The 27892-nt window shown below is 43.4% G+C and overlaps 1 protein-coding gene across 1 annotated transcript in view; it reads right to left on the bottom strand.

The window, feature by feature from the left end:
- LOC126427365 (coiled-coil domain-containing protein 50) overlaps positions 1 to 27892 on the bottom strand; it is a 177663-nt gene that overhangs the window by 81423 nt on the left and 68348 nt on the right. The window contains exon 2 of the mRNA XM_050089714.1: positions 739 to 801. Coding sequence (XP_049945671.1) covers positions 739 to 801 — 63 coding nt within the window. The remainder of the gene's footprint in view (positions 1 to 738; positions 802 to 27892) is intronic.

Here is a 27892-nt window from a genome sequence, read left to right as displayed (position 1 = left end):
CATTTCACATTGCAGTGAACAGAAGACAAGCGACTTTTATAATCAAATCTACTGCGACGCCTTAGATTTGATCATATTCGACGACAGGCGAGATTTGACAAAGTTCCCTATTACACTACCGAATTCCTTTGACAAATATTTGACATGTCAACTTTGACACAGAAATATGATAGTGTAATAGCGTCCTAATGTCTTAAATGTATCTGCTGTAAAGAATGGAAAGCTGGGGCAGCTGTAATTTAAGTGCAACTACTCAGAGGTCCACTGTGTGATTTAATTATCGTATGGCAGCGAAACTTTGTACATTTTCTAATGCGTTACTGCTCCACCAATGTACGCTGGAAAAAAATAGCTCCTGTTTTGGCCACCAGATGCGTATCTGGTGCTGCACAGCATCTCTTCGACGTCTCCCGTGCTCATACTTACATTGTGTAAGCGGCGATCAAGGGAGTCAACGCGATGCCATTCTCACTTGTTTGACATCTCCTGGCCACATCTCGTTCCCAATTTATTACACACGGAAACATTTCTATACGCCATTCTTGCATTTACAGCGCCAGATTTGCACCTGGTGGCCAAAACATGAACTAATTTTTTTCCAATGTAAATCAGTTCAGCATTGAAGCATTAGAATATTTTCGTAGTAAATGTAAATACACTTAAATCTCCGTGGGTAGCGGCACTAATTACAACTGTCGAATACCACGGTGGGTTGTGTCTCGCTGTTGCTGTACTTACTCTCCTCCGACTGCAGCCTGTATGCCAGAGCGCCGTCTTCCTTCACCAGCCACTCGCGACACACTGAAACATGCGGGGGTTGCTACGTCAGCCAGCAAGCGGGCGTGCGTGCGAGCGACATGCAGAGCTGCTGCGACACACACACACACACACACACACACACACACACACACACACACACAGAGAGAGAGAGAGAGAGAGAGAGAGTAGAGGTTAAGTGCGGCCGAGGGGAGCTGGGGAGGACGAAGTGGTGGGGAGGAGGAGACAACAGCGCTACCCTGGGGAAGGGGGGCCACATGCGAACCAGCATTGGTTGAGCACTGTCTACCCTCATCTGCTGCTCTGAATCACCGTGTAAGCTTAACATTTCATCTTTTTAAGCACCCCAACAGAAGTGGTACTGTATCCTTTCAAAGGCTGTTATGGGGGTAACGGAAGGGGCGGAGGGAACGATTAAGTCTGCGCACATCCCTGCGTTATCTTATGAACTCGGCTCTTTCCAAGGTAAATACGATCTTGGGAAGTAGCCTTCGTGGACGCTACATTTATTAACAAGGGGAACACCCGACAATCTGATATTTGTGCCTTTTGTAAATGAGTTGGTTAGAAAATAGTGACTTTTAAATCACTGCTGACCTTACAGACTTTCACCGTATCTCATGCCCACAACATAATCGTCCCATTTCTACACACCAAAGAAGTTTTTCATCACCCCAGTTCCCAGAGCTAGGAAAACATTGACTGTGGATATTCTATCACAGACAGTCCCTTTGACTGTTCAGAGATGTCACTAAACCCGCCCACAGACAAATAACCATGCACGAGTTGGGGTTGTTTGGGGAAGGAGACCAGACAGCGAGGTCATCGGTCTCATCGGGTTAGGGAAGGAAGTCGGCCGTGCCCTTTCAGAGGAACCATCCCGGCATTTGCCTGGAGCGATTTAGGGAACTCACGGAAAGCCTAAATCGGGATGGCCGGACGCGGGATTGAACCGTCGTCCTCCCGAATGCGAGTCCAGTGTCTAACCACTGCGCCACCTCGCTCGGTAAACCATGCACGAGCAGCGCCTATTAAACGGAGGGGGTCTGACAGCCGATCAGTTCCAGTCATTCCCCAGAAAGGAGATACACGGCTCGTGTTTGTAGTTCAGCCATGCCTAGACGGTCAAGACCGCATTGTTCCTCTGCGCCAGGAAGGGCTCTCAACAACGGAAATGTCCAGGCGTATCTGAGTGAACCAAAGCGATGTTGTTCGGACATGGAGGAGATACAGAGAGACAATGTGTAGATGACATGCCTCGCTCAGACCCCCGAAGGGCTACTACTGCAGTGGATGACCGCTACCTACGGATTATTACTCTGAGGAACCCTGACAGCAACGCCACCATGTTTAATAATGCTTTTCATGCAGCCACAGAACGTCGTGTTACGACTCAAACTGTGCGCAATAGGCTGCATGATGCGCAACTTCACTCCCGACGTCGATGGCGAGGTACATCTTTGCAACCAGGACACCGTGCAGCGCGGCACAGATGCACCCAACATCATGCCGAATGGACCGCTCAGGATTGGCATCACGTTCTTTTCATAGATTAGTGTAGCATATGCCTTCAACCAGACAATCGTCGGAGACGTGTTTGAAGGCAACCGGCTGAACGCCTTAGACTGCAGCAAGGTGGATGTTCCCCGCTGTATTGGGGTGGCATTACGTGGGGCCGACGTACGCCGCTGGTGGTCATGGAAGGCACCGTAACGGCTGTAAGATACGTGAATGCCATCCTCCGATAGTGCAACCGTATCGGCAGCATATTAGAGAGGCATTCGCCTTCTTGAAAATTCGCGCCCTGATAGTGCACATCCTGTGAATGACTTCATTCAGCATAACGACATCGCTCGACTAGAGTGGCCAGCATGTTCTCCGAACACGAACCATATCTAACATGTCTGGGATAGACTGAAAAGGGCTGTTTATGGGTGACGTGACCCACCGACCACTATGAAGGATCTACGCCGAACGGCCGCTGATGAGTGGGACAATTTGGACCAGCAGTGCCTTGATGAACTTGGGGATAGTACGCCACACGACGAATACAAGCATGCATCAATGAAAGATAGCGTGCTAGTGGGTATTAGAGGTCTTTATGTATGGTGGTACAACATGCAATGTGTGTTTTTCATGAGCAATAAAAAGGGAGGAAATGTTTATGGTCATCTCTTCCAATTTTCTGTACAGGTTCCGGAACTCTGAACCGAGGTGATGAAAAACATTTTTTGATGTGTGTATATCACATGGAAGGAAGGTATCAAAGCGTCAATCTCTGTCGATATCTCAGGAGGACATGGATAGTGTTATGTTTTAGCACGTGACACGAAGAAGTTTCTTCATTTTGGCGAACAGGTCGCAATCGCTTGCACTCATATCTGGTGAATACGGCGGATGTTCTATTATCTCCCACCCCGAAGTACACGAGAGTTTTTGCACGGGCTCGCTCCGTTTGCCATCCTGCCTTGTCCTGGAGGACGATGGGAAGCAGTAACAGAAGATGGCGCCGCGCCGCTTTCTGCTCAGGGCGGAACGAAGGTTAAGTCGCAACAAGCTGCTGCAGTAGACTGCAATGACAGCCTGTCCCTGCGGTACAGCGTGATGCAGGGTTGAACCACGGATATCGTATGCTACAAAAACCATTCTGGTACGGCCGAGCTCAAGTTTCGTGCATAGTGAGGATGTTATGAATGAAGTCTTCACCCTCCCTATGGTGGCGACTGAGCAATTCCACTCCAAGTGCATACCGTTGCCACTGTTGCACCTCTGTCATTGCATGCGGTACGCAACGCGAGAGGAGACAGCATCCGTGTTATAGGGCGGTCCTCGCGAGATGGACGAGCTGACTGCGCTATGCCTTCCGTCTGTGTGTGTGGGGCAAGCAGACTGAGATGAGGGGCAATTATATTGAGTGCGTGTTACATGGTGAACGTCTGTCAAAGTCAGCTACGAATTGTAAGTATTCGTCAGTAATTTTTACCTACCTAAGTAGTTATCGTAAATGTTCAGAACTAAAACGTCAGTCTACGAAAGCAGTTGGGTTCAATTCCAAATTAGACAAAAACTACTTTAGATTTCCGAGGAACTGTAATTCACTAAAATTAAATTTTTTTTCAAGACTGCACACGTGGCTCGTTAGTATGAGTGGGCAATGAATCTAGTAATCAATTACGGTGCTGGTTCTAATATCTAAGTCATCTAATATGCTAACTAATACGTCTGAACCGATTTTAATGAAAAATTGCCCATCTTTAATGACAAATCTCACGTGTAACTTTAGTTATCATCATGAATACAAATTCTAAGTCATCGATATTTTATCAGAAGACTAATAATTAAGATGTTAAGGGATTTAAACAATATTTTATAAAATACCGATACTTGAGAATGTGTATTTGAAATACATGCGATATATAATCAGAAACAAGATGTATTGAATACGTGTTGATTACCATATAGTTTAACTTAATAGATTATTCAAATTGAACGAAAAGAGGCATTATCGAGATTCGAACAAGCGATCCACTGATTACCTTATTCCGACGCTATCGAGTGAGCCACGTGAGCTGCCGTCAAACTGCTTTAACTTCAGCAAATTACATTTCCTCGGAAATTATCAAAGTGTTTTCGCGAGAACATTCGCGTTGCATGATCCGGGCGACTTCAGTTCTGAACATCACGTAGCTTAAATATGAAGAATTACAAGACGTCGACAGACGGATGGTCTTTGTTCTAATAAATGGGATCTATAATCCACGCCAATAGAAAATCTACTGTTCAACAGTAAGTCTAGTATTCATATTGAGGTTTAAGCCTCCTTACGTCCCAGCTTGTTAACAAGAAAGTTTCTTTTGTTTAGGTGCCCTCAGGTAGCGTTTTACTTTGTATCAATTAACAGGAGAAGTTGCTTTTTACTGCCTGTACACATGGCTTTCAGTTTTTAAGTAATTTAGTAACTGAAAAATTTTTGTACCTTGTCAACACGAGCTATCCTATCTTTTTAACTTTCCGTATAGCTGTTATTCATTTAGAATCTGTCATCTGCAACTGAGCCAAGTCCCGTATCATTGCAGTACGCCATGTTGCTGCCATATGATATTTTCTTTGCGCTGCCACCAGAACCTTCTTCGCTTTACTGTTATTTCGCTCGGTGCTTAACAGATCGAATGTGGTAACGGTTGAGTTACAGACTATGTGGTGACACCATAAGAATTACATCGTCTACCGCAAAAGTAACAATGTCGTAAAGAACTTTACTGTTAAGCTGTAAAATATCTCCACGTTGTCAATGTAAGTAATAATTCACCTGGTGAAATAGGAGAATTAAGATGGCGCACTTACGCTGAAAAATTTCTTGGATACGATATGGAAACTTTCTGTTCTGCAGAACACTTCAGTATTAAATCATTCATTCGACACTCAATAAAATGAAAAAGTTTTAAACCTATTCATTGATTGGGGGCCGGGACGTCCTTGGCATCAATCCAACGGGAATATTAGCTACGAATGTGTGTTTCAAATGACAGGGTGAGGCTCCTAGAAGATGACCGAATGCACATCCATTAGAAGCCAGATTTGTTTCGGGGGGAGGGGGGGGGGGAGTCCAGCCCTTGACACGTGCGTCTGGCTGAACAGTTACACAAAGATTCCCTCAAGAATGAGTAGCTTAAGTGACGAAACTAAACGCTACTCATTTCGGCTGTTTGTATATTTCATAATATTTCCAGCTGTTTATTATCTACAGAGCAATTCATGCCCGGAACACATTTTACGGTGTCAAACTGAGGAATGAAACTGTCTCCCAGTCAAAGTTTTTTCTGCGTCTCCATCAGATTAGAGTAACTTACGCTATGGTACCTTTACATATGTGAAATGACAGTCTGTACCACAACGCTGAGCACTGTGCAGCCGCCTGCATGAGACACAGACAAGTTGGGAACAGGCCTTTTCCTTCGGAACTAGCAGCGGTCACCACTGGCAGTTGAGCGGATGGGCAGTGCTACAGGGGATATCGTTTGGACAATCAGCTGGGGACGTGAAGGGAACACAACAGCACATGCAACACTGCAGGCAGCAATTAACTGAACGAACTTAAACATTAAAAATTACAAATGGTTTCCTCCAATTAAAATGAAAGCGGCGATTTGAAGAACCCAATATAGCTCTTGATTCCGTAATTTACATCAGCAATCCTTTATGATATCTTTAAATGGGAAGACTTTCTTCCGTGCTTCTATTAGTACTGCACTTCCCTCCTATCTGGGTATTATACCAACTGGTCGTGCCTGTGTGTACTGTTTTCATGTGTAATTCCAACTGTGTTTCCACACAGAGCACTGCTAGAGGTGACACGAATAGGAATTCCCTCTAGACGGCCACGGAGAAAATCCCCTGCCTGCTTTGTCAGTAGCGTGTGTTAAAAATTAACAAATACTCTTACAGATTTCCCTCCCCTCCCCTCCCCCCCCCCCCCGGTCCAACTTCCTGTTCTGACATTCATTAATTATATGCCACCTGCGAAATCACACACGCCTCTACTTATAGACGCCTTTTAGCACACTTCACTTCATTACCTCTTAACTACGGATAATTAGGGTTCATTATTGAAGGGACACGCCAACAACGTTGAAACCATTTGTAATTTTGGTATGAAGCGCATCGAAATGAAATCCATATAAATAATTCAACAAATTAACTAGGGCAAAAGTATAAAACATCCAAAGCACTTCTAGTTTGTAGGTATATAAAACTTACCCACTGATACGTACCTGTCTGAAAGGAAACAAGACAATGCTCTCACCAAATAAGTAACAATATTGAAGAATTAAGATGATGCGTTCTCTTATTTTGCAGCACTTCAGATACGACTTGTGTAGCACCGAATAAGAACATTAAAAAATTACTAATTTGTACACAACATACAAAATATCTACAAAACTATCCTGCTTGCACGACTAATCATCAATAACTCTTAAGGCAGAGACATACATACCACCCCCCCCCCCCCACACACACACACACACATATTACATTACATACACACATTACATTACATTACATTACATTACATACACACATTACATTACATTACATTACATTACATACACACATTACATTACATTACATTACATTACATACACACATTACATTACATTACATTACATTACATTACATACACACATTACATTACATTACATTACATTACATTACATTACATTACATACACACACACATTACATTACATTACATTACATTACATACACACACACATTACATTACATTACATTACATTACATACACACACACATTACATTACATTACATTACATTACATACACACACACATTACATTACATTACATTACATTACATACACACATTACATTACATTACATACACACATTACATTACATTACATTACACACACACATTACATTACATTACATTACACACACACATTACATTACATTACATTACACACACACATTACATTACATTACATACACACATTACATTACATTACATTACATTACATACACACATTACATTACATTACATACACACATTACATTACATACACACATTACATTACATTACATACACACATTACATTACATTACATACACACATTACATTACATACACACATTACATTACATTACATACACACATTACATTACATTACATTACATACACACATTACATTACATTACATTACATACACACATTACATTACATTACATTACATACACACATTACATTACATTACATTACATACACACATTACATTACATTACATTACATTACATACACACATTACATTACATTACATTACATTACATACACACATTACATTACATTACATTACATACACACATTACATTACATTACATTACATTACATACACACATTACATTACATTACATTACATTACATACACACATTACATTACATTACATTACATTACATACACACATTACATACACACATTACATACACACATTACATACACACATTACATACACACATTACATACACACATTACATACACACATTACATACACACATTACATACACACATTACATACACACATTACATTACATTACATTACATTACATTACATACACACATTACATTACATTACATACACACATTACATACACACATTACATTACATTACATTACATACACACATTACATACACACATTACATTACATTACATTACATTACATACACACATTACATACACACATTACATTACATTACATACACACATTACATTACATTACATTACATACACACATTACATTACATTACATTACATTACATACACACATTACATTACATTACATTACATTACATACACACATTACATTACATTACATTACATTACATACACACATTACATTACATTACATTACATTACATACACACATTACATTACATTACATTACATTACATACACACATTACATTACATTCACACATTACATTACATTACATACACACATTACATTACATTACATACACACATTACATTACATTCACACATTACATTACATTACATACACACATTACATTACATTACATACACACATTACATTACATTACATACACACATTACATTACATTACATACACACATTACATTACATTACATACACACATTACATTACATTACATACACACATTACATTACATTACATTACATAACATTACATAACATTACATAACATTACATTACATACACACATTACATTACATACATGACTAACTGCATGGACGGATTTCTGACTAGAAATGGAGGAAAAACAGTCCTATAAAAATGCGTCCAGAAATGCATTGCGCTGGCAAATGACAGTTCCTCTGACCACGTGCCGTATATGTTCTGTGTTGTGCAAGTTGTGCGATTGACACAGCATACTGTAAGTAGCAGAATGGTCCGGTATTCACGTCGGGAACACGCATAGTTTGCGCTTGTCTAAGGCAGAACAGATGGAAACGTTCGAGAAGTAGAACCCGGTCCTCCAAATCTGGAGTATGTAAAGTCCGCCTACTCCCTGCAAGTTCATCTATCTGAAAGGACGCGTGACCTCTCAAACGCCCAAAAAGGGCTTTAAATATTGTATGATATAGTTGGTGCCTGAAGGTACTTTTTTGTATAGCTGTGCTGTCTCGACAGTTTCCATCTGTCCTGCAAATCCTGTGTATACACAGTCCGCCACCTCCCTGCACGACCGTTTGTCTGAAAGGACCCATGATCGTACAAACGCCCACAAAGGACATTAAAGGTTGAGTGATTTGGTTGGTGTGAGTACTTGTTTTGGTATAGTCGTGCTGCCCTCTACCGTTTCCATCTGCTTGCCCGTACACGAGCACAATCTCTGCTTGTTCCAGACATGAATACCGGACCATTCTGCTGCTTACAGTACGCTGCCTCAGTCAGTCACACAGCCTGCAACCCACAACGAACGCAAGGTACGTGGTCAGGGATTCTCATTCGTCAGCGCCATCCACACTGGCAACGATGCATTTCTGGACCCATGTTCATAGCACCAGACCACCTTTACACATATCAGGGTCTGTTGGGTGAGTGATAGTAACAATGACGTAATTCCCAGCTTCGCAACTCTGTAGAACCGTGTAAAGAATTGTTGACCCGGTCCCGCTAACGGGCGTTCAAGCTTTCATGGTGGACAATAGGCGGTAAGGGTTTAAAAACAATCTCATAAAATTCAGTTAAAGCGATTGCTAAGTAATTATTGCTATACGCTTTAATTTGCTGTAGACGCTTTAAAAATTTTATAAAGTTAGTTCCTTCATTTATGAATCAGAAATACTGTGAAACCGGAGGGTGGTCAGAAAATTGTTACTAATAGATTTAAAAAACGAGTAGTTAAGACAGATGTACAATCTGTATTTATATTACATGCACATGCAAGAAATTACATTTGTGGTCTGCCAATATAGGGTAAGAAGTTCGCTGAGTAATAGAATTTGAAAATAACTGTATTCCCGTAATTTCGTGAAGCCTTTAAACTACTCATCTATTCAGAACTTTTTATCATGCTGAAAAAAGAATATTAGTACATTTGCTCCATAATTTGGAGTGTTACTGTACTTTACTAGATTATACAACGCTCATTAAGTAAATCAATTGGGATATCAAGCGATTTTCTTGATTTTTGGCTAAACTTTACAGTACTTAAAGTGAGCAGTTACCGACAATTTGCCTGCTTGTGGCTTGTGAATAACACTGTCAACTGAGGAAATGCTTTTTCCCAGTTATGTGATATCTTGCCCACCAACACTGTTTCTCTACGTGGAACTACTCTGCGATGCTGGTAGGCACTCCTGTATGGTATGCTCCAGCAATCTTAACGGCCAGGCAGAAAAATACTGCAGCAACAAACCAGATTTCTCCATGAAATCAGGAAAGTTATGTTTAGTTACATTTTTGGATACAATGAATCAGTCCAACACCACAAGACTACCACAAACCCATGCCGTTTCAGTATTACTCACTTGGTCCGGAAAATTCAGCTATATCGGTTGTTCTGCGTAATGAAGAATCCACGAATCATCAACTAACGTATCAGTTCGTATCATTTACCGTTGTGAAAGTGGTTCAAACGCTGTATGGGAATGCTGGCTCCCTCGGCGAATCTATTATAAAGTCTCGGGTTTACAGCCTAGTCAATGCGTTGTTCTCCAGCAACGTTTCAACAAGTTTCTTACTTGCCATCTTCAGGCGAAGATAAGTCTTCGCCTGAAGATAGGAAGTACGGAACCTGCTGAAACGTTGTTGGAGAACAACGCATTGACTATTGTGAACCCGTGAAGGAGGTTTTATCCCTTGTAGGTCTTCAGATTCAGACGTTTGTACTTGGTAGCCGAATCTTACACATCTGGTGAGACATTGCCCTAAAACCATTTAATACACTGCACAACGTTTGAGTGCTGGATCTATCTATATGTTGGTTACCTATTTCCTTTACTCCTGTGTTCCATGAACTACAATACACTTTACTCAGCGCGGAAATTTGATTCCTCGATCTCTAACGACGCAATATCTGGGTAGCTACTGAAACTTTGGACAAATCAGAGATTTCCAGGTGTGGCGAGGAGGAAGATTGTCAATAAGCTTCAGATAAATTAACGGTGAGGTGGGGTGGGGGAGACAGCCTACCACAATGACTTCTTCCCTCTGCTGATTTACACCACACACAGTTTTTAAACATCAGTAACTCATAATTAGCACTGATTATAAACTCAATAAAATTAAATTTCAATTCTAGGTTAAAACGCAAGAATTATATGAAATTTTTGTAATTCCTTGAGATTTTCCAGGTAAAATCTAATTTTCCAGGTAAAATCTAATTCCCTGAGAACAGGTTTTCCACAAGAATTGCCACCCTGAATATTCACTAGTGTCAATGGGTCACACCGTACTGTAAACACTTCCAGTTTCCCCAGTGGACACAGTTATACTACGATGTCGCCAATGCGTTACTTAATTTTCGGTCAATTTAAGATTCTAGTGGACAAAATCTATAACAATTGCTTGCAATGCCTCTGCTCTAGTCATACATCCATACTGTTCCCAGCAACGATTTATTTCATTATCAATTTATTTCATTATATTTAATAATTTGCACAACTGTTATCCTTCAACCAACCACAGACTTTCTATAGGACCAAAATCATAATAGCGATTTGCATTGCGCCTTTATTCCCTTATTTATCCCCTCAACGCCACGAATCTAAATTTAGAACTTATCCAAAGTTTACAGACACCGAACAATATTTCACAAATTTTGTAACACACTGAACGTGTGCTCTACAACATTGCTTACATGTTTTATTCGTTAACTGGCCCGTGGTAAGCCGAACTGCTAGCTAGCGAGAAGGCTGCATTTGTCCGTAACTTATTTTTCTCATCAATCTTTGCTTCCATACTTTAAAGCAGGAACTAGTACAAACATCCTTCGTGATCGCCGTTTCATTTTAATTAATTATACACCTCCATGCATTTTGGCCACAACACTCCCTAAAAACTGCATTTAGCACTAGACACTAAAAGGAGAGGAAAATTTTTCGTTGTTATGAAACCATCGTAAATTTCACCACTCCATATATTATTCAAACGAAGTTTGTGCACTAGTTAATTAGAATTATAATACCACCAATACTGGCAACCTACATGATTACCCTGCAATTCGTAATTAAGTGAACGGGGGGGGGGGGGGGGAGAGAGAGAGAGGAGGAGAGCAACGAATCACCTTTAAGCTAATTGTCTACCTTTCCAGTCTCCAACAGCGCGCGGGGAAATACAAATCTTCCCGCGCAACCTCTCATTTCTCTTATATCATTTCTCCCTATGTAAGCGGGCGCAAACAAAATATTTTCGGAATCTGAGGAGAAAGTGGATGATCGATATTTCATGTAAAGGTCCTGCTGCGAGAAGCGCCTTTGTTTTAATGACTGCCAGCCCAGTTCCTGTATCATATCCCTGGCACACTCCAATTTCTTGGTAATACAAAACAAGTTGCTCTTAACTTTTTCGATGTCCTCTTGTCAATCTTATCTGATCCGCACAGCAATACTCCAGAATAGGGCGGACAAGCGTATTTAAAGTCAGTTTAGTAGACCTGTTGCACCTAAATGTTCTGCGAATGCGTGGCAGTGTTAGCTTTCCCCACAACATTATCTCTGTGAGCGTTCCAACTTAAGTTATTCGTAACGTGGCTGGATTGAAGAGTTTTTAGCAAACAGAACACAGCATGTTGTTATCAATGGAGAGACGTCTACAGACGTTAAAGTAACCTCTGGCGTGCCACAGGGGAGTGTTATGGGACCATTGCTTTTCACAATATATATAAATGACGTAGCAGATAGTGTCGGAAGTTCCATGCGGCTTTTCGCGGATGATGCTGTAGTATACAGAGAAGTTGCAGCATTAGAGAATTGTAGCGAAATGCAGGAAGATCTGCAGCGGATAGGCAGTTGGTGCAGGGAGTGGCAACTGTCCCTTAACATAGACAAATGTAATGTGTTGCGAATACATAGAAAGAAGGAACCTTTATTGTATGATTATATGATAGCGGAACAAACACTGGTAGCAGTTACTTCTGTAAAATATCTGGGAGTATGCGTGCGGAACGATTTGAAGTGGAATGACCACATAAAATTAATTGTTGGTAAGGCGGGTGCCAGGTTGAGATTCATTGGGAGAGTCCTTAGAAAATGTAGTCCATCAACAAAGGAGGTGGCTTACAAAACACTCGTTCGACCTATACTTGAGTATCGCTCATCAGTGTGGGATCCGTACCAGATCGGTCTGACGGAGGAGATAGAGAAGATCCAAAGAACAGCGGCGCGTTTCGTCACAGGGTTATTTGGTAACCGTGATAGCGTTACGGAGATGTTTAATAAACTCAAGTGGCAGACTCTGCAAGAGAGGCGCTCTGCATCGTGGTGTAGCTTGCTCGCCAGGTTTCGAGAGGGTGCATTTCTGGATGAGGTATCGAATATATTGCTTCCCCCTACTTATACCTCCCGAGGAGATCACGAATGTGAAATTAGAGAGATTATAGCGCGCACGGAGGCTTTCAGACAGTCGTTCTTCCCGCGAACCATACGCGACTGGAACAGGAAAGGGAGGTAATGACAGTGGCACGTAAAGTGCCCTCCGCCACACACCGTTGGGTGGCTTGCGGAGTATCAATGTAGATGTAGAACTGAATCCGAAAGTATTCCACCTTAATGTACAGCCTCTAGATGTTTGAAATTTATCGTGTAAAAAATTTTGCGGCTTCCGTTTAGCATTCATTTGGATGAGTTTACACTTCTCGATATTTAGAGTCACCTGCCACGTTTTGCACAATGCAGGTATCTTTTTCTACATCCGTCTAGAATTCATTCTGAATAACTGACGACTTTACATGACGGAAAATGACAGCATTATCTACAAACAATGCAGAAGAACTGCTCAGATTGACTCTTAAATCGCTTATGTAGATCAGGGACAGCAGATGGGCAGTAACATTTCCTTGGGGGACGCCAAATGGTACTTCTAGTTTACTCTACGGCTTTCCGTCTATTACGAACTGTGACCTTTTGACAGGAAATCACGAATCTAGTCACGCAATTTATAAGTCGGTTGTGAGGAACATCATCAAAAAGGGTTCTAAAAATATGGAGTGAATTTTATGTCCCTGTCGAAAGTGCTCACTACTTCATGAGAAAGAGTTAGCTGGGTTTCACAAAACAGTTTTTTCTAAGTTCAGACTGGCGGGAACCGCGCATTGGTACCAACTGCAATCTTAAATGTTACGAGGGCTTAGTAATCTAGGATTAAAATTTCGGCACCGAAGTGTACATGAGAACTGAGAAGATACAGAGTGTCAAGATTGGAAATTTGATTCAGAGGGTGGCTGCGACCGAAACGCGATCTAGAGTATAACTTTGAGAGAAAAAGAGGATCTAATGGAACTTCTATATTGACCAGTAACAGCGACCGCGGACTGATTTTATGTCATTTGTAGACTGGAAACTCGCCGTCCGCGTACCCCTTATGCCATCAGACGGTTTGCGTAGATTATTGTGTCTCGCGTCCTTTACTTATTTCTCTGGCAACCCATTTGTGAATGCTGCGCCGAAGTACAAACACTGACTGTGCCAGCATTAGTGTCTACGTGAGACGTATGCCTAAGGAATCTGTTCGACGCTTGGCACGCCTGTAAACTTACGCTTTCTGAATTTAAGAGTAAGCTCTGGCCTAATGCCCAACGGCTTTATCACAGCGCCTCGCAACGCAGACCGTTTAACACTTCTTTCACAACCTCACGGCGACTAACAACTAAAATACACTCCTGGAAATGGAAAAAAGAACACATTGATACCGGTGTGTCAGACCCACCATACTTGCTCCGGACACTGCGAGAGGGCTGTACAAGCAATGATCACACGCACGGCACAGCGGACACACCAGGAACCGCGCAGTCTTTAACACTGGTAGCATGCCGCGACAGCGTGGACGTGAACCGTATGTGCAGTTGACGGACTTTGAGCGAGGGCGTATAGTGGGCATGCGGGAGGCCGGGTGGACGTACCGCCGAATTGCTCAACACGTGGGGAGTGAGGTCTCTACAGTACATCGATGTTGTCGCCAGTGGTCGGCGGAAGGTGCACGTGCCCGTCGACCTGGGACCGGACCGCAGCGACGCACGGATGCACGCCAAGACCGTAGGATCCTACGCAGTGCCGTAGGGGACCGCACCGCCACTTGCCAGCAAATTAGGGACACTGTTGCTCCTGGGGTATCGGCGAGGACCATTCGCAACCGTCTCCATGAAGCTGGGCTACGGTCCCGCACACCGTTAGGCCATCTTCCGCTCGCGCCCCAACATCGTGCAGCCCGCCTCCAGTGGTGTCGCGACAGGGCAGTACGGAGGGACGTACGGAGGGACGTACGGAGGGACGTACGGAGGGACGTACGGAGGGACGTACGGAGGGACGTACGGAGGGACGTACGGAGGGACGTACGGAGGGACGTACGGAGGGACGTACGGAGGGACGTACGGAGGGACGTACGGAGGGACGTACGGAGGGACGTACGGAGGGACGTACGGAGGGACGTACGGAGGGACGTACGGAGGGACGTACGGAGGGACGTACGGAGGGACGTACGGAGGGACGTACGGAGGGACGTACGGAGGGACGTACGGAGACGTGTCGTCTTCAGCGATGAGAGTCGCTTCTGCCTTGGTGCCAATGATGGTCGTATGCGTGTTTGGCGCCGTGCAGGTGAGCGCCACAATCAGGACTGCATACGACCGAGGCACACAGGGCCAACACCCGGCATCATGGTGTGGGGAGCGATCTCCTACACTGGCCGTACACCACTGGTGATCGTCGAGGGGACGCTGAATAGTGCACGGTACATCCAAACCGTCATCGAACCCATCGTTCTACCATTCCTAGACCGGCAAGGGAACTTGCTGTTCCAACAGGACAATGCACGTCCGCATGTATCCCGTGCCACCCAACGTGCTCTAGAAGGTGTAAGTCAACTACCCCGGCCAGCAAGATCTCCGGATCTGTCCCCCTTGAGCATGTTTGGGACTGGATGAAGCGTCGTCTCACGCGGTCTGCACGTCCAGCACGAACGCTGGTCCAACTGAGGCGCCAGGTGGAAATGGCATGGCAAGCCGTTCCACAGGACTACATCCAGCATCTCTACGATCGTCTCCATGGGAGAATAGCAGCCTGCATTGCTGCGAAAGGTGGATATACACTGTACTAGTGCCGACATTGTGCATGCTCTGTTGCCTGTGTCTATGTGCCTGTGGTTCTGTCAGTGTGATCATGTGATGTATCTGACCCCAGGAATGTGTCAATAAAGTTTCCCCTTCCTGGGACAATGAATTCACGGTGTTCTTATTTCAATTTCCAGGAGTGTAGTATCACTACTTTTCAAGTTCCACCACCTTTTCCCCTAATTTAATTGCACAAGCATCCCCACTTGCTAAACCTACTGTATAACAGCCCAACAGTTTTGTAAACTGCCTCTTCACAAATCACTTATGAGTACTGCATCTTTCTTACGAATCAGATACTATAGGTGGACGTTTTAATTATCATCTGCAGATATTAAGTTGCGTAGTTCTTGTCCACACGCACATGCCTGCCTCACTGGCACGCATTGAAAACCCTGGGTCACAGTGCCGTATCACGCAGCTAGAGAAACCAAATCAAAATTGCTCACTCTTATGACAAGTGCAGACGCAGAATAGGGAGTATGCAGAATGGACCACTGTTGTAATACATGCGCCAAACTAACGCGTGCGCGAAGTCTACCATATTAAAACCGAGTAAACAGTTATGTCGAAGGCAAAGGGATATGGTTTATCTTACTAAATCCGCATTTTAGCAGTTAGGCTTACGTACAAGCGAACGGTTTTCTGATGTGAATGTCCCCACCGCCGTACTAGGCAAGGTCGTTTGGCATTGCCTTCCTCCGACCGTAAAGGGGATGAATGATGACAACACCCAGTCATCTCGAGGTAGGAAAATACCTGACCCCGCCGGGAATCGAACCCGGGACCCCGTGCGCGAGCAGTGAGAACGCTACCGCAAGACCCCGACCGGCGATGTACTGTAAATAAAATCAGCAACAGTAAAGAGAGGAGGCTACACGAAGTCACGAGCGGTTCTCACAAAGCGGCTGATGGCACCGCGTGAGAAAAATGAGTTTTACCGACGTTCTCCCCGTCAACAGAAGTTCACTGAACAGTAAAAATGAATGTAAATGAAGCGCGCTACATCAACTCAGTTTTTTCGGTAGACTATTTCCCTTTAAAAAATTAGAAAGGACTTGGATCGTAATTGCGCGTTTTCTCCGATACTATATGAAATACATCTCATTCGATTCTGAAGAAACCAACTAACGCATAAAAATTTCTTTCCTACCTTAATAGTATATCACAGATGAATTATACTAGGTCTACAACTTTGCTTCTGCCGTTTTTTCTCGAAGCTAGAGACTTTGTGAAAAACTTACAAAAAATTTACGATTCAAAGTACTGGCCGTCGTTGGCCACTGCTTTCTCCTAGCTTTAGGGCAGCATACGAATCCCGCAGTGTATGAACTGGGCATCTTGAGGGGAGCCAAGAATCGATCCAATTTTGCACTTGCCCTAGCTGACTAGCACTTGCGGTCATCTGGACGTGTGTCATAGATAAACGCGACAGAGGGAAGAATATCTGGAGAATAAAGCGCGTGGGGTAGAACTTCTTATTTTTACGTTTCCAAGTATGTTCTTACGAGATTTTCGACATAGGGTCGTGCACGGTCATGCTGCAAAATAATCTCTTCATGTCTATCGCTGTAGTGTGGCCGTTTGTCTTTCAGTGCTCGGCTGAAACATCAATTCCTTTGGATAACTGTCTCCTGTGATTGTTCCCGTCGGTTGCAGTAGCATCGAAAGCTCGCTCTCTTTCACAACCACGCCGGTTTTCAACTTAAAAATTCCCACTCTTGAAGCACGGAAACTATATTCTGCGAAGTTCGGTCACTAACAAGTGTCTTATCGTAGGTCTTACCCACCTCTTTATGAGCCTCAGCCGCTGAATTCATATCAAAGCAGAAAATTAAAACTTCCCGCAATGACGAGAACTTAGCTGACGTATTCAGTAGAGAATACCTTTATGGTCCAATCAAAAATCGACTGGTATTTTGATGGCCTTATGTTCTTAAATGCCTAAGCTTATCTTATGACACAACTAACGACTTGCACCACTACTTTCCGCTACTGCCGTATGTTGCAAAACGGCGGAAGCAAGGTTGCAGATCTAATAATTTCCAAGTACTCAGCAGCATAAAATTTTATAGGTTTCGAGTGAAGAATGTGGTCGCTGTTGATTTACGTTTGATTCATTTTACGTGATATGTGCTACACGGAGCTAACACGTAACTTTTTAAATGCAGTTGCAAAGCCACGTTTCATCACAGAATGGAGTCAACAGAAGTTTAAGTATGTTACTTGGGCCCACTGCCTGGAGGGTCAATCAAACAGTTAGTGCAAGTTGGCGAATGTTTCTCAAATTAGTGATAGTGATTTATTGTTTTGCTTACTGCTGTAAGAAAGACATTCCACACCAACAGTTGCATAATGGGAAAGCTGAAGCATCTCTTATTTAGGACGAAACATTACTTGCTTGTTGAAAACGTGAATGCAATAATTTCTATGTCGTACGGAAATTTTCAAAGTCTCCCGCAGAAGCTATTTCTGTCGGAAGTGAAGATTTACCAGTCCTAACTCCCAGAAAAGGAAAATAAAATAGTTGCAGGGAAAACCCCGATATTTATGAAAATCAGCTTCATTGTCAACTCGTGTGTTGAGAGCTATGAACTTAGAAGCTTCTATGGTAAGTTTTTGAATGAAGATTTATCACAGTTTCGTCGGTACCGAGACTCGAACTCGCGACCTTTGCCTACGGACTGAGCCACCCAAGTACGTCTCAGGACCCGCCCTCACAGTGGTACTTCAGCCAGTAGTCCGGCTCCTACCTTACAAAGGATGAGGTCACGATTTGGAGTATGTCCTCCACGCGGTTTTAATGTGCCAGTAGGTTTCGTATCAGCGCACACTCCGCTGCAGACCAAAATTTCATTATGGATCTTACAGATCACGATACCTGTTGACAATTTAGTTGCACGCGGGGCAGAAGAAAACCCTGCAATCCGCTTACCATAAAATTCTGGTCTGCTGTTACAAATTCACTTATTTCAGAATATCTGAATAACAGCATCTTGGGAAAACACTGATCAAAAGTATCCGGACACCCCCAAAACTTTTTCATATTAGGTGCATTGTCCTGCCACCTACTGCCAGGTACTCCATGTCAGCGACCTCAGTAATCAGACATCGTCAGAGAGCAGAATGGTACGCTCCACGGAACTCACTGTGTCACTTGTGTTATACGTCTGTACTCGAGAATTACACACTCAAAAATCCCTAGGTCTACACTGTTTCCGATATGATTGTGAAGTGGAAACGTGAAGGGACACGTACAGCACAAAAGTGTGCAGGCCGACCTCATCTTAAGTGACAGAGACCGTATGTAATAGGCACAGATCTATCCAGACCATCACACAGGAATTCCAAACTGCATCAGGATCCACTGCAAGTACTATGACAGGTAGGCGGGAGGTGAGAAAACCTGGATTTCATTGTCGAGCGGCTGCTCTTAAGCCACACATCACGCCGGTAAATGTGAAGCGACATCGCGCTTGGTGGAAGGAGCGTAAACATTAGACGATTGACCAGTGGAAAAATGTTGCGTGGAGTGACGAATCACTTTACACAGTGTGGCGATCCCATGGCAGATAGTGGGTATGGCGCTTGCACGGTGAACGTCATCTGCCAGCGCGTTTTGTGCAAACGGTAAAATTCGGAGACGGTGGTGTTATTGTGTGGTCGTGTTTTTCGAGGATGGGGCTTGCACACGTTTTTTGCGTGCAACTGTCACACCGCAGGCCTACATTTATGTCTTGAGCACCTTCTTGCTTCCTACTGCTGAAGAGAAATTCCGGGATGGCGATTGCATCTTTCAACACGACCGAGTACCTGTTCATAATGCACGGCCTGTGGCGGATTGGTTACGCGACAATAACATCCCTGTAATGGACTGGCCTGCACAGAGAACTGACCTGAATCCTACAGAACACCTTTGGGATGTTTTGGAACGCCGACTTCGTGCCTAGCCTCACCAACAGACATCGATACCTCTCCATAGTGCAACATTTCGTGAAGAATGGGCTGCCATTCCCAAGAAACCTTCCAGCACCTGATTGAACGTATGCCTGCCAGAGTGGAAACTCATCAAGGCTAAGGGTGTGTCAACACCATACTGAATTCCAGCATTACCGATGGTGGGCACCACAAACTTTTAACTCTCTTTCAGCCAGGTGTCTGATGTTTCGGCTCCGGTATCTGTCGTAGCAATGAAGAATATAACGCTAAGAAAGATTTCAAGCTATAAGCAGAACAAACTCAATCCGAAAAGAGGAAATAGAATTAAACTCACAGGTACATAATATGCTATGTAACCAAGACTTGTGCGTTTGATTATATTATGTAGTACTATAGGCTTATTTCTGCGTGAGTGCCATGTTCAGGTTATATCAAGTGGTCGTGATATGTGTCAGCTCCTTCTACACTAATGAGCAAGTTTGCTCCTTAGATGCTTTTGGAACTACAGTAGGTGTTGAATCTTTGCTAGAATAGTCGTAACATCCATGGCAACTGTCAATACGCGCCGAAACGAATTTCCTGTGAACAATAGAAAACTGCAGGCTGTTGAGAAAAGCTTTGAGATGAAAGTAAATACACCGTTCAATCATTCCATTATTTCTGAAGTATTACCATTATTTCTGAAGTATTAATAACCAGCAGAATAATAAGTAGGTAAACGAAAAGGCAGACTTAACACTTCGGATATATTCGTATCGTGCCTAACTTGGATGGCGGGTGAAGTGGAGATCAGAGCTGGTTCGGCAGTGTCTGAAGACGGCCATGTCTCCTGCGGTCAGGATCGGATAGGAACTTTATTAGCAATCTGTTATTTGGACTTGATTGAGGACTCAAAGTGGACTATAATTGTGCAGTTCCTTGTTTTAAGCCTTTTGAGTGGCATCCTGTATAAAAAACACAAAGGGAAGTCCACAGTAAATTCTTGACGGTATTTGTTCTGTCGTTGCGACTGCTAAATGCGTGATTTTTTCACCAGACGAGTTTCGCTCTATTGAGGTAAAGCATTAACAGTGGTCTGTAACTTAAGTTACTTCCATTTTGCTTTTAGATCGAAAAACATTTCGATAAGAATGCGTTTCTTTTCACTTACGTTGATTTTTGCTTTATTTCTCGGGAAACGCCGTCTGATAGCACATCGTTTATCTGCGTTAGACAATGACAATTTTGGTGTCATTTGTAGTAGCAATGCAGGAAGGACGTGAATAAGCAGACTAGTTTTCGTGTCTAGTTCAGACTAGCAACCAGCCAGCTAGTTTCCGTGTTTGAGGCGGAGGTTCTGTATGTACCGCTGCCCGACCTGACCCAGAATCCCCCCTCCCGCGCTCCTACAGCACGCAACACCGTGCGCCCTTTCCCTATTCAGGTCGCTGCCGCGTCGTGCAACCAACAGCTACGGCCGGGTACTCTTCCCACGCACAATCACTGACGATTCACCTGATGTATCCTCTAAATGGAGAGCAGTTTAATTACCACAGAGAGGTTACGACGTACCAGGTGCAGCCACGTAATAAACTGAGCACAGAAATCAATCGTGTAATGTGTTCCAAGTAGTCTTGGAAGTACTGTGGGAGCGATGAAACGGTGTACACGTGACTTTAGCATTTTTTTCTCTCAAGCTCTTTTCGACCACAATGTGGCTAGAGGCTGTAGAAACATGCAAAATTAGGGGAATATAGATGAAGACCACTGGAAAATTAAAGATCTTTACGAAGAAGATAAGAACTCAGATGGCAAGCCAGTACTAAACAAAGATGGGAAGCTAAGAAGAGGAAGGATATAGTGAAGATATTTGAGATATTACAGAAAGAACTTCTTGATGCAATAATTTACCAACAGCCGTATGTATTTTAGAAAATTATTTTATTTTACGAACTTCTATATGCTACCAGTTTCGGCATTTCGAGGTGCATTCAAGTTCTAAGGCCTCCGATTTTTTTTCTAATTAACTACTCACCCGAAATCGATGAAACTGGCGTTACTTCTCGACGTAATCGCCCTGCAGACGTACACATTTTTAACAACGCTGACGCCACGATTCCATGGCAGCGGCGAAGGCTTCTTTAGGAGTGTTTTGACGACTGGAAAATCGCTGAGGCAATAGCAGCACGGCTGGTGAATCTGCGGCCACGGAGAGTGTCTTTCATTGTTGGAAAAAGCCAAAAGTCACTAGGGGCCAGGTCAGGTGAGTAGGGAGCACGAGGAATCACTTCAAAGTTGTTATCACGAAGAAACTGTTGCGTAACGTTAGCTCGATGTGCGGGTGCGTTGTCTCGGTGAAACAGCACACGCGCAGCCCTTCCCGGACGTTTTTGTTGCAGTGTAGGAAGGAATTTGTTCTTCAAAACATTTTCGTAGGATGCACCTGTTGCAGTAGCGCCCTTTGGAAAGCAATGGGTAAGGATTACGCCCTCGCTGTCCCAGAACATGGACACCATTTTTTCAGCACTGGCGGTTACCTGAAATTTTTTTGGTGGCGTTGAATCTGTGTGCTTCCATTGAGCTGACTGGCGCTTTGTTTCTGGATTGAAAAATGGCATCCACGTCTCATCCACTGTCACAACCGACGAAAAGAAAGTCCCATTCCTGCTGTCGTTGCGCATCAACATTGCTTGGCAACGTGCCACACGGGCAGCCGTGTGGTCGTCCGTCAGCATTCGTGGCACCCACCTGGATGACACTTTTCGCATTTTCAGGTCGTAAAACACGATTGTGTGCACAGAACCCACAGAAATGCCAACTCTGGAGGCGATCTGTTAAACAGTCATTCAGCGATCCCCAAAATAATTCTCTCCACTTTCTCGATTATGTCGTCAGACCGGCTTGTGCGAGCCCGAGGTTGTTTCGGTTTGTTGTCACACGATGTTCTGCCTTCATTAAACTGTCACACCCACGAACGCACTTTCGACACATCCATAACTTCGCACTTTCGACACATCCATAACTTCGCACTTTCGACACATCCATAACTTCGCACTTTCGACACATCCATAACTTCGCACTTTCGACACATCCATAACTTCGCACTTTCGACACATCCATAACTCCATCACCAAATGTCTCCAACTGTCGATGAATTTCAATTCGTTTCACACCACGCAAATTCAGAAGACGAATGATTGTACGCTGTTCCAGTAAGGAAAACGTCGCCATTTTAAATATTTAAAACGTTCTCATTCTCGCCGCTGGCGGTAAATTTCCATCCGCTGTACGGTGCTGCCATCTCTGGGACATATTGACAATGAACGCGGCCTCATTTTAAAACAACGCGTATGTTTCTATCTCTTTCCAGTCCGGAGAAATAAAACCAGAAGCCTTAGAACTTTAATGCACCTCGTACATTGATGCCATCTTCAGGCCCCACTCCGTCGTAAAATCGCTGTACACGGAAGGAGCCATATAACTGGATCCGTGAATCAATCGGCCTGCAACAGTTCTTGGTGGCCAGGCGACACTGACTGAGCAAGTCCGTCGTCTGGCCACGACGATGAGTGGGGCCTGAAGATGGCATCAATGTAATGCCAAAACTGGTAGCACGTAGAAGTTCATAAAATAATTTTCTAAAATACATACGGCTGTTGGTAAATTATTGCATCAAGAAGTTCATGCCAGCCGTCGTCCCACGATCCATAATGGATCAACGAAAAAGTTGTGGAGATGGCAGAGATACCGGGTGGTTAGAATTAAAGTGAAGCTACTAGCACAGGTCCAGTGTGGGCTGTAATTGCCGTATGGTAGCGAAACTTTATACATATGCTAATGTATCAAAGCTGAGCCGATTTACTCCGGGGAAAAAGGAAGAGTTCTAATTTTCACCAGGCGCCTATCAGGCGCTGCACAGCATCTGGTCGACGATACCGGTGCTGATATTTGACAGATTGTTTAAACAGCAGTAAACGACAACATATGCCTTTCTCATTTGTTTGACCTTTTCCGCCTTCGTTCCGTTGATAATCCATTGCCTGAAGCCCTCGGCACAAGGATCGTGCATCCGAACGTTGAGCGTGCCGAGTTTCTTACGTCATACCGTGGAGTAGCTCGTTCGGGTGTCTTTCCGAACGTGCGGAGCAATATTAGCAGGTCAGATATTCTGAGCGCGCGTCTGAGCGTTAACTAATGAGGTTTTAGAATGCCACCTACATCACATGCACGCCATAGCAAATTTAAAATCATTGGGAAACCCATTGTTAACTGCGAAATTCGTTGACATAAAATGATAAAAACAATACTCGTGGCAAAAGTATTTTTTTAAATTGCGTATTATGAGACTATCCCGTTCGAAGGCAACGACACACGGGGGATCCACCGAAAACTTATTCTTGGTGCAGTTTGTTATAATTAAATTTAAATTAGTAACATAGCTACGATTAAGCCTTTTAGTAATTGTCAACTTGGCAGGACTGACAATGATTTGCCGGCGGTTTAGCGTAATGAGTAGCGTTAACCGTTCTCAAGGAGATGTGTTATATGGCGGTGGTTAGCGTCTCGCCACAATTTTTTTCCTACCATTTCGCGTATTTAATAGGTTCTGATGCTTTATTATTAGTTTAATATAAGTATATACCATAACATTTGACGTTATACGTTCACTTTTTTGAGGAGTGAATGTTCCATTGGCTTAATCTGCAGGACAGCTTGTGCTACTTGTATAAAGACATTTTGTTCCTTTTCAAGTTTCGTAATTCCCATGTTGTAAAGATTCTGCTACTGGGTAGGAACAGTGATCAAGTAAGAATGGCTTACGTTTTTACTAAAATGTGTACATGATAAAATAATTTATCTTATGTGGAGAACTATTGCAAATTTGTGTCCCACTGTAATGGAACCTTTATGACCTGTGTCCTTATTGATTCGACATGGTACATTCCTTTTTGTCTTTAAAGATATACATGGATACTGAAGTTTTTGTTTGTGTATATTACATATAGAACAATGTGACTAAGATATGGACAATGGAGGAAATGGGAATTCCGCACCCTGAGTGCGTTGTGATCGCGTTGGGGCCCCACGTACCGTGTGCCCAAGTCGCACCGTGCCTGAGCGTTCAGCAGAAAGTTGAACTCTGCACGCTCAACGTTGACGTCGCCAGCACGGCTTAATGAACCATTTCTATAGGTCTTTCTTGCATTCACAGCGCCAGATTTGCACCTGGTGGGCAAAAACCACCCGGTATTTGACAGCAATGTACCTGGAATGGAGCACATTCTCTCGGAATCGAGATCCTTCGGACAGCCAGCCGTGACAGAACTATTCCCCATTTTCAGTGTGACGGGCGAAATAGCGTCACACTTCAAGTTCCAGTGAGGTGTAGGAACACGCGAGGCAATACTGACGCCACCATTTATTTTACGGAAGATATATTGAAGCATTCCACCTCTGCTGTTTTCGGAAAGTATTCACTGTACAGGGTGATTCAAAAAGAATACCACAACTTTAGGAATTTAAAACTCTGCAACGACAAAAGGCAGAGCTAAGCACTATCTGTCGGCGAATTAAGGGAGCTATAAAGTTTCATTTAGTTGTACATTTGTTCGCTTGAGGCGCTGTTGACTAGGCGTCAGCGTCAGTTGATGCTAAGATGGCGACCGCTCAACAGAAAGCTTTTTGTGTTATTGAGTACGGCAGAAGTGAATCGACGACAGTTGTTCAGCGAGCATTTCGAACGAAGTATGGTGTTAAACCTCCTGATAGGTGGTGTATTAAACTTTGGTGTAAACAGTTTACAGAGAATGAGTGTTTGTGCAAAGGGAAAAATTCTGGACGGCCCAGAACGAGTGATGAAAATGTAGCACGCATCCAGCAAGCATTTGTTCGCAGCCCAGGAAAATCGACTCGCAAAGCTAGCACAGAGCTGCAAATTCCACAATCAACTGTATGGAGAGTCCTACGAAAAAGGTTAGTTATGAAACCTTATCGTCTGAAATTGGTTCAAGCACTGTCTGCAGCTGATAAGATTAAAAGAATCGATTGCTGTGATTTTATCCTTGCTCAAATGGAAACAGATGAATCTTTCGTTTCAAAGATTGTGTTTAGTGATGAAGCAACTTTCCACACTAACGGGAAAGTCAACCGTCACAATGTCTGTATATGGGGCACTGAGAATCCGCGGGAAACAACTCAGTATGAATGTGACTCGTTTAAGGTGCACGTTTTCTGTGCCATTTCAGCCAATAAAGTTTTTGGTCCCTTTTTCTTCGAAGGTGCTACTGTAACCGGACTACGGTATCTGGAGATGTTAGAGAATTGGCTGTTCCCTCAGCTCGAACAAGAAGCACAACAATTCATATTTCAGCAGGATGGAGCGCCACCACATTGGCACTTATCTGTCCGTAACTACCTGAACGTCAACTACCCGAGGCGATGGATCGGCCGCCAGGCAGCCCGTGACAGAGCACTTCATCACTGGCCTCCAAGAAGCCCTGATCTTACCCCCTGCGATTTTTTCTTATGGGGGTATGTTAAGGATACGGTGTTTCCGCCACCTCTCCCAGCCACCATTGATGATTTGAAACGAGAAATAACAGCAGCTATCCAAACTGTTACGCCTGATATGCTACAGAGAGTGTGGAACGAGTTGGAATATCGGGTTGATATTGCTCGAGTGTCTGGAGGGGGCCATATTGAACATCTCTGAACTTGTTTTTGAGTGAAAAAAATTTTAAATACTCTTTGTAATGATGTATAACAGAAGATTATATTATGTCTCTTTCATTACATACACATTTTTAAAGTTGTGGTATTCTTTTTGAATCACCCTGTATTTTATCTGGCACGACTGGCCAATTTCGGTCTTACAGGCCATTTTCAAGAGCATACGCTGTCTTTGTACAACACCGATACACAATGCGCTTAATGTCTGTAAGGCCGAAACTGTCCGTTTCCACACATCTTGCACTATGGCCGAACTGTAGAGAGATTCCTAACCGGAAACGGAGGGGAAGTTCCTATTAACATGTGCCCAGACATGGACGATGTGCGTGCAACGACAACAAATGGTCCCAGTGCAACCATAAAGAGCTGCATCGCATCCCCTTCAGGACAGAAGTTCAAAGTGGCCCACGCAAGGGATGCAACGCACGCGTTCACACGTCACTCCATGGATCGCCGAACTGTTTCACACGTTCCGGCACCTCTACAGTAGTGTCTCACTGTTGAGGGGTCTCCACATCAGAAACATGTTCACCACACACACCTTTCAGATACCACAGACGTAAAAATCCAGGTGGTCTGGGTCAGCACCGACTCAAAGGTATGCTGTGGCGCTTGTTGGTGACGTCACGTCAGCTAGGCACGGCCAACGCCAGGTCTGTTGCAGGCACAAACGCCTGGGCGTGCTTATCGCTATAAATCTCTTATTTTTGGACAAAATGTTTGGTATTTTTATGGACTCTGCAGTTTTATTTGGATGAAATATTTTCTTACTATCATAAAGCTACAAATGATCATAATTCTGTATTACTGAATCCTGTCGAAACAAACTTAGATCAATATGAGAAGACGCTTTGCCCCATTGCGAGCTTCGGAAATTTTACATTCAAGTAACTATATTTACTTGATCCATTTTGTTATCGAAACTTACCCCCTCACAATTAATTCGTTTCTTTTATTTATTTATTTATTTATTTCCGTTTGATAACGTCACTGGAAATGTTAATTTACATGTGTAAATGTCCAACAGTTGCCAGTCAGATTACAGTCGTTTTCGACGAAAGGAATTTTAAACAGGAAACAAAATAGCTTCATACATCGAAAATACTGCTGAGCTTAAACTTTTTTAAACATGCACATCAGAAAAGATA

This window comes from Schistocerca serialis, chromosome 11 (genome assembly GCF_023864345.2).
Source record: "Schistocerca serialis cubense isolate TAMUIC-IGC-003099 chromosome 11, iqSchSeri2.2, whole genome shotgun sequence".
Taxonomy (NCBI): domain Eukaryota; kingdom Metazoa; phylum Arthropoda; class Insecta; order Orthoptera; family Acrididae; genus Schistocerca; species Schistocerca serialis.
This window is presented reverse-complemented; position numbering and strand designations above follow the sequence as displayed.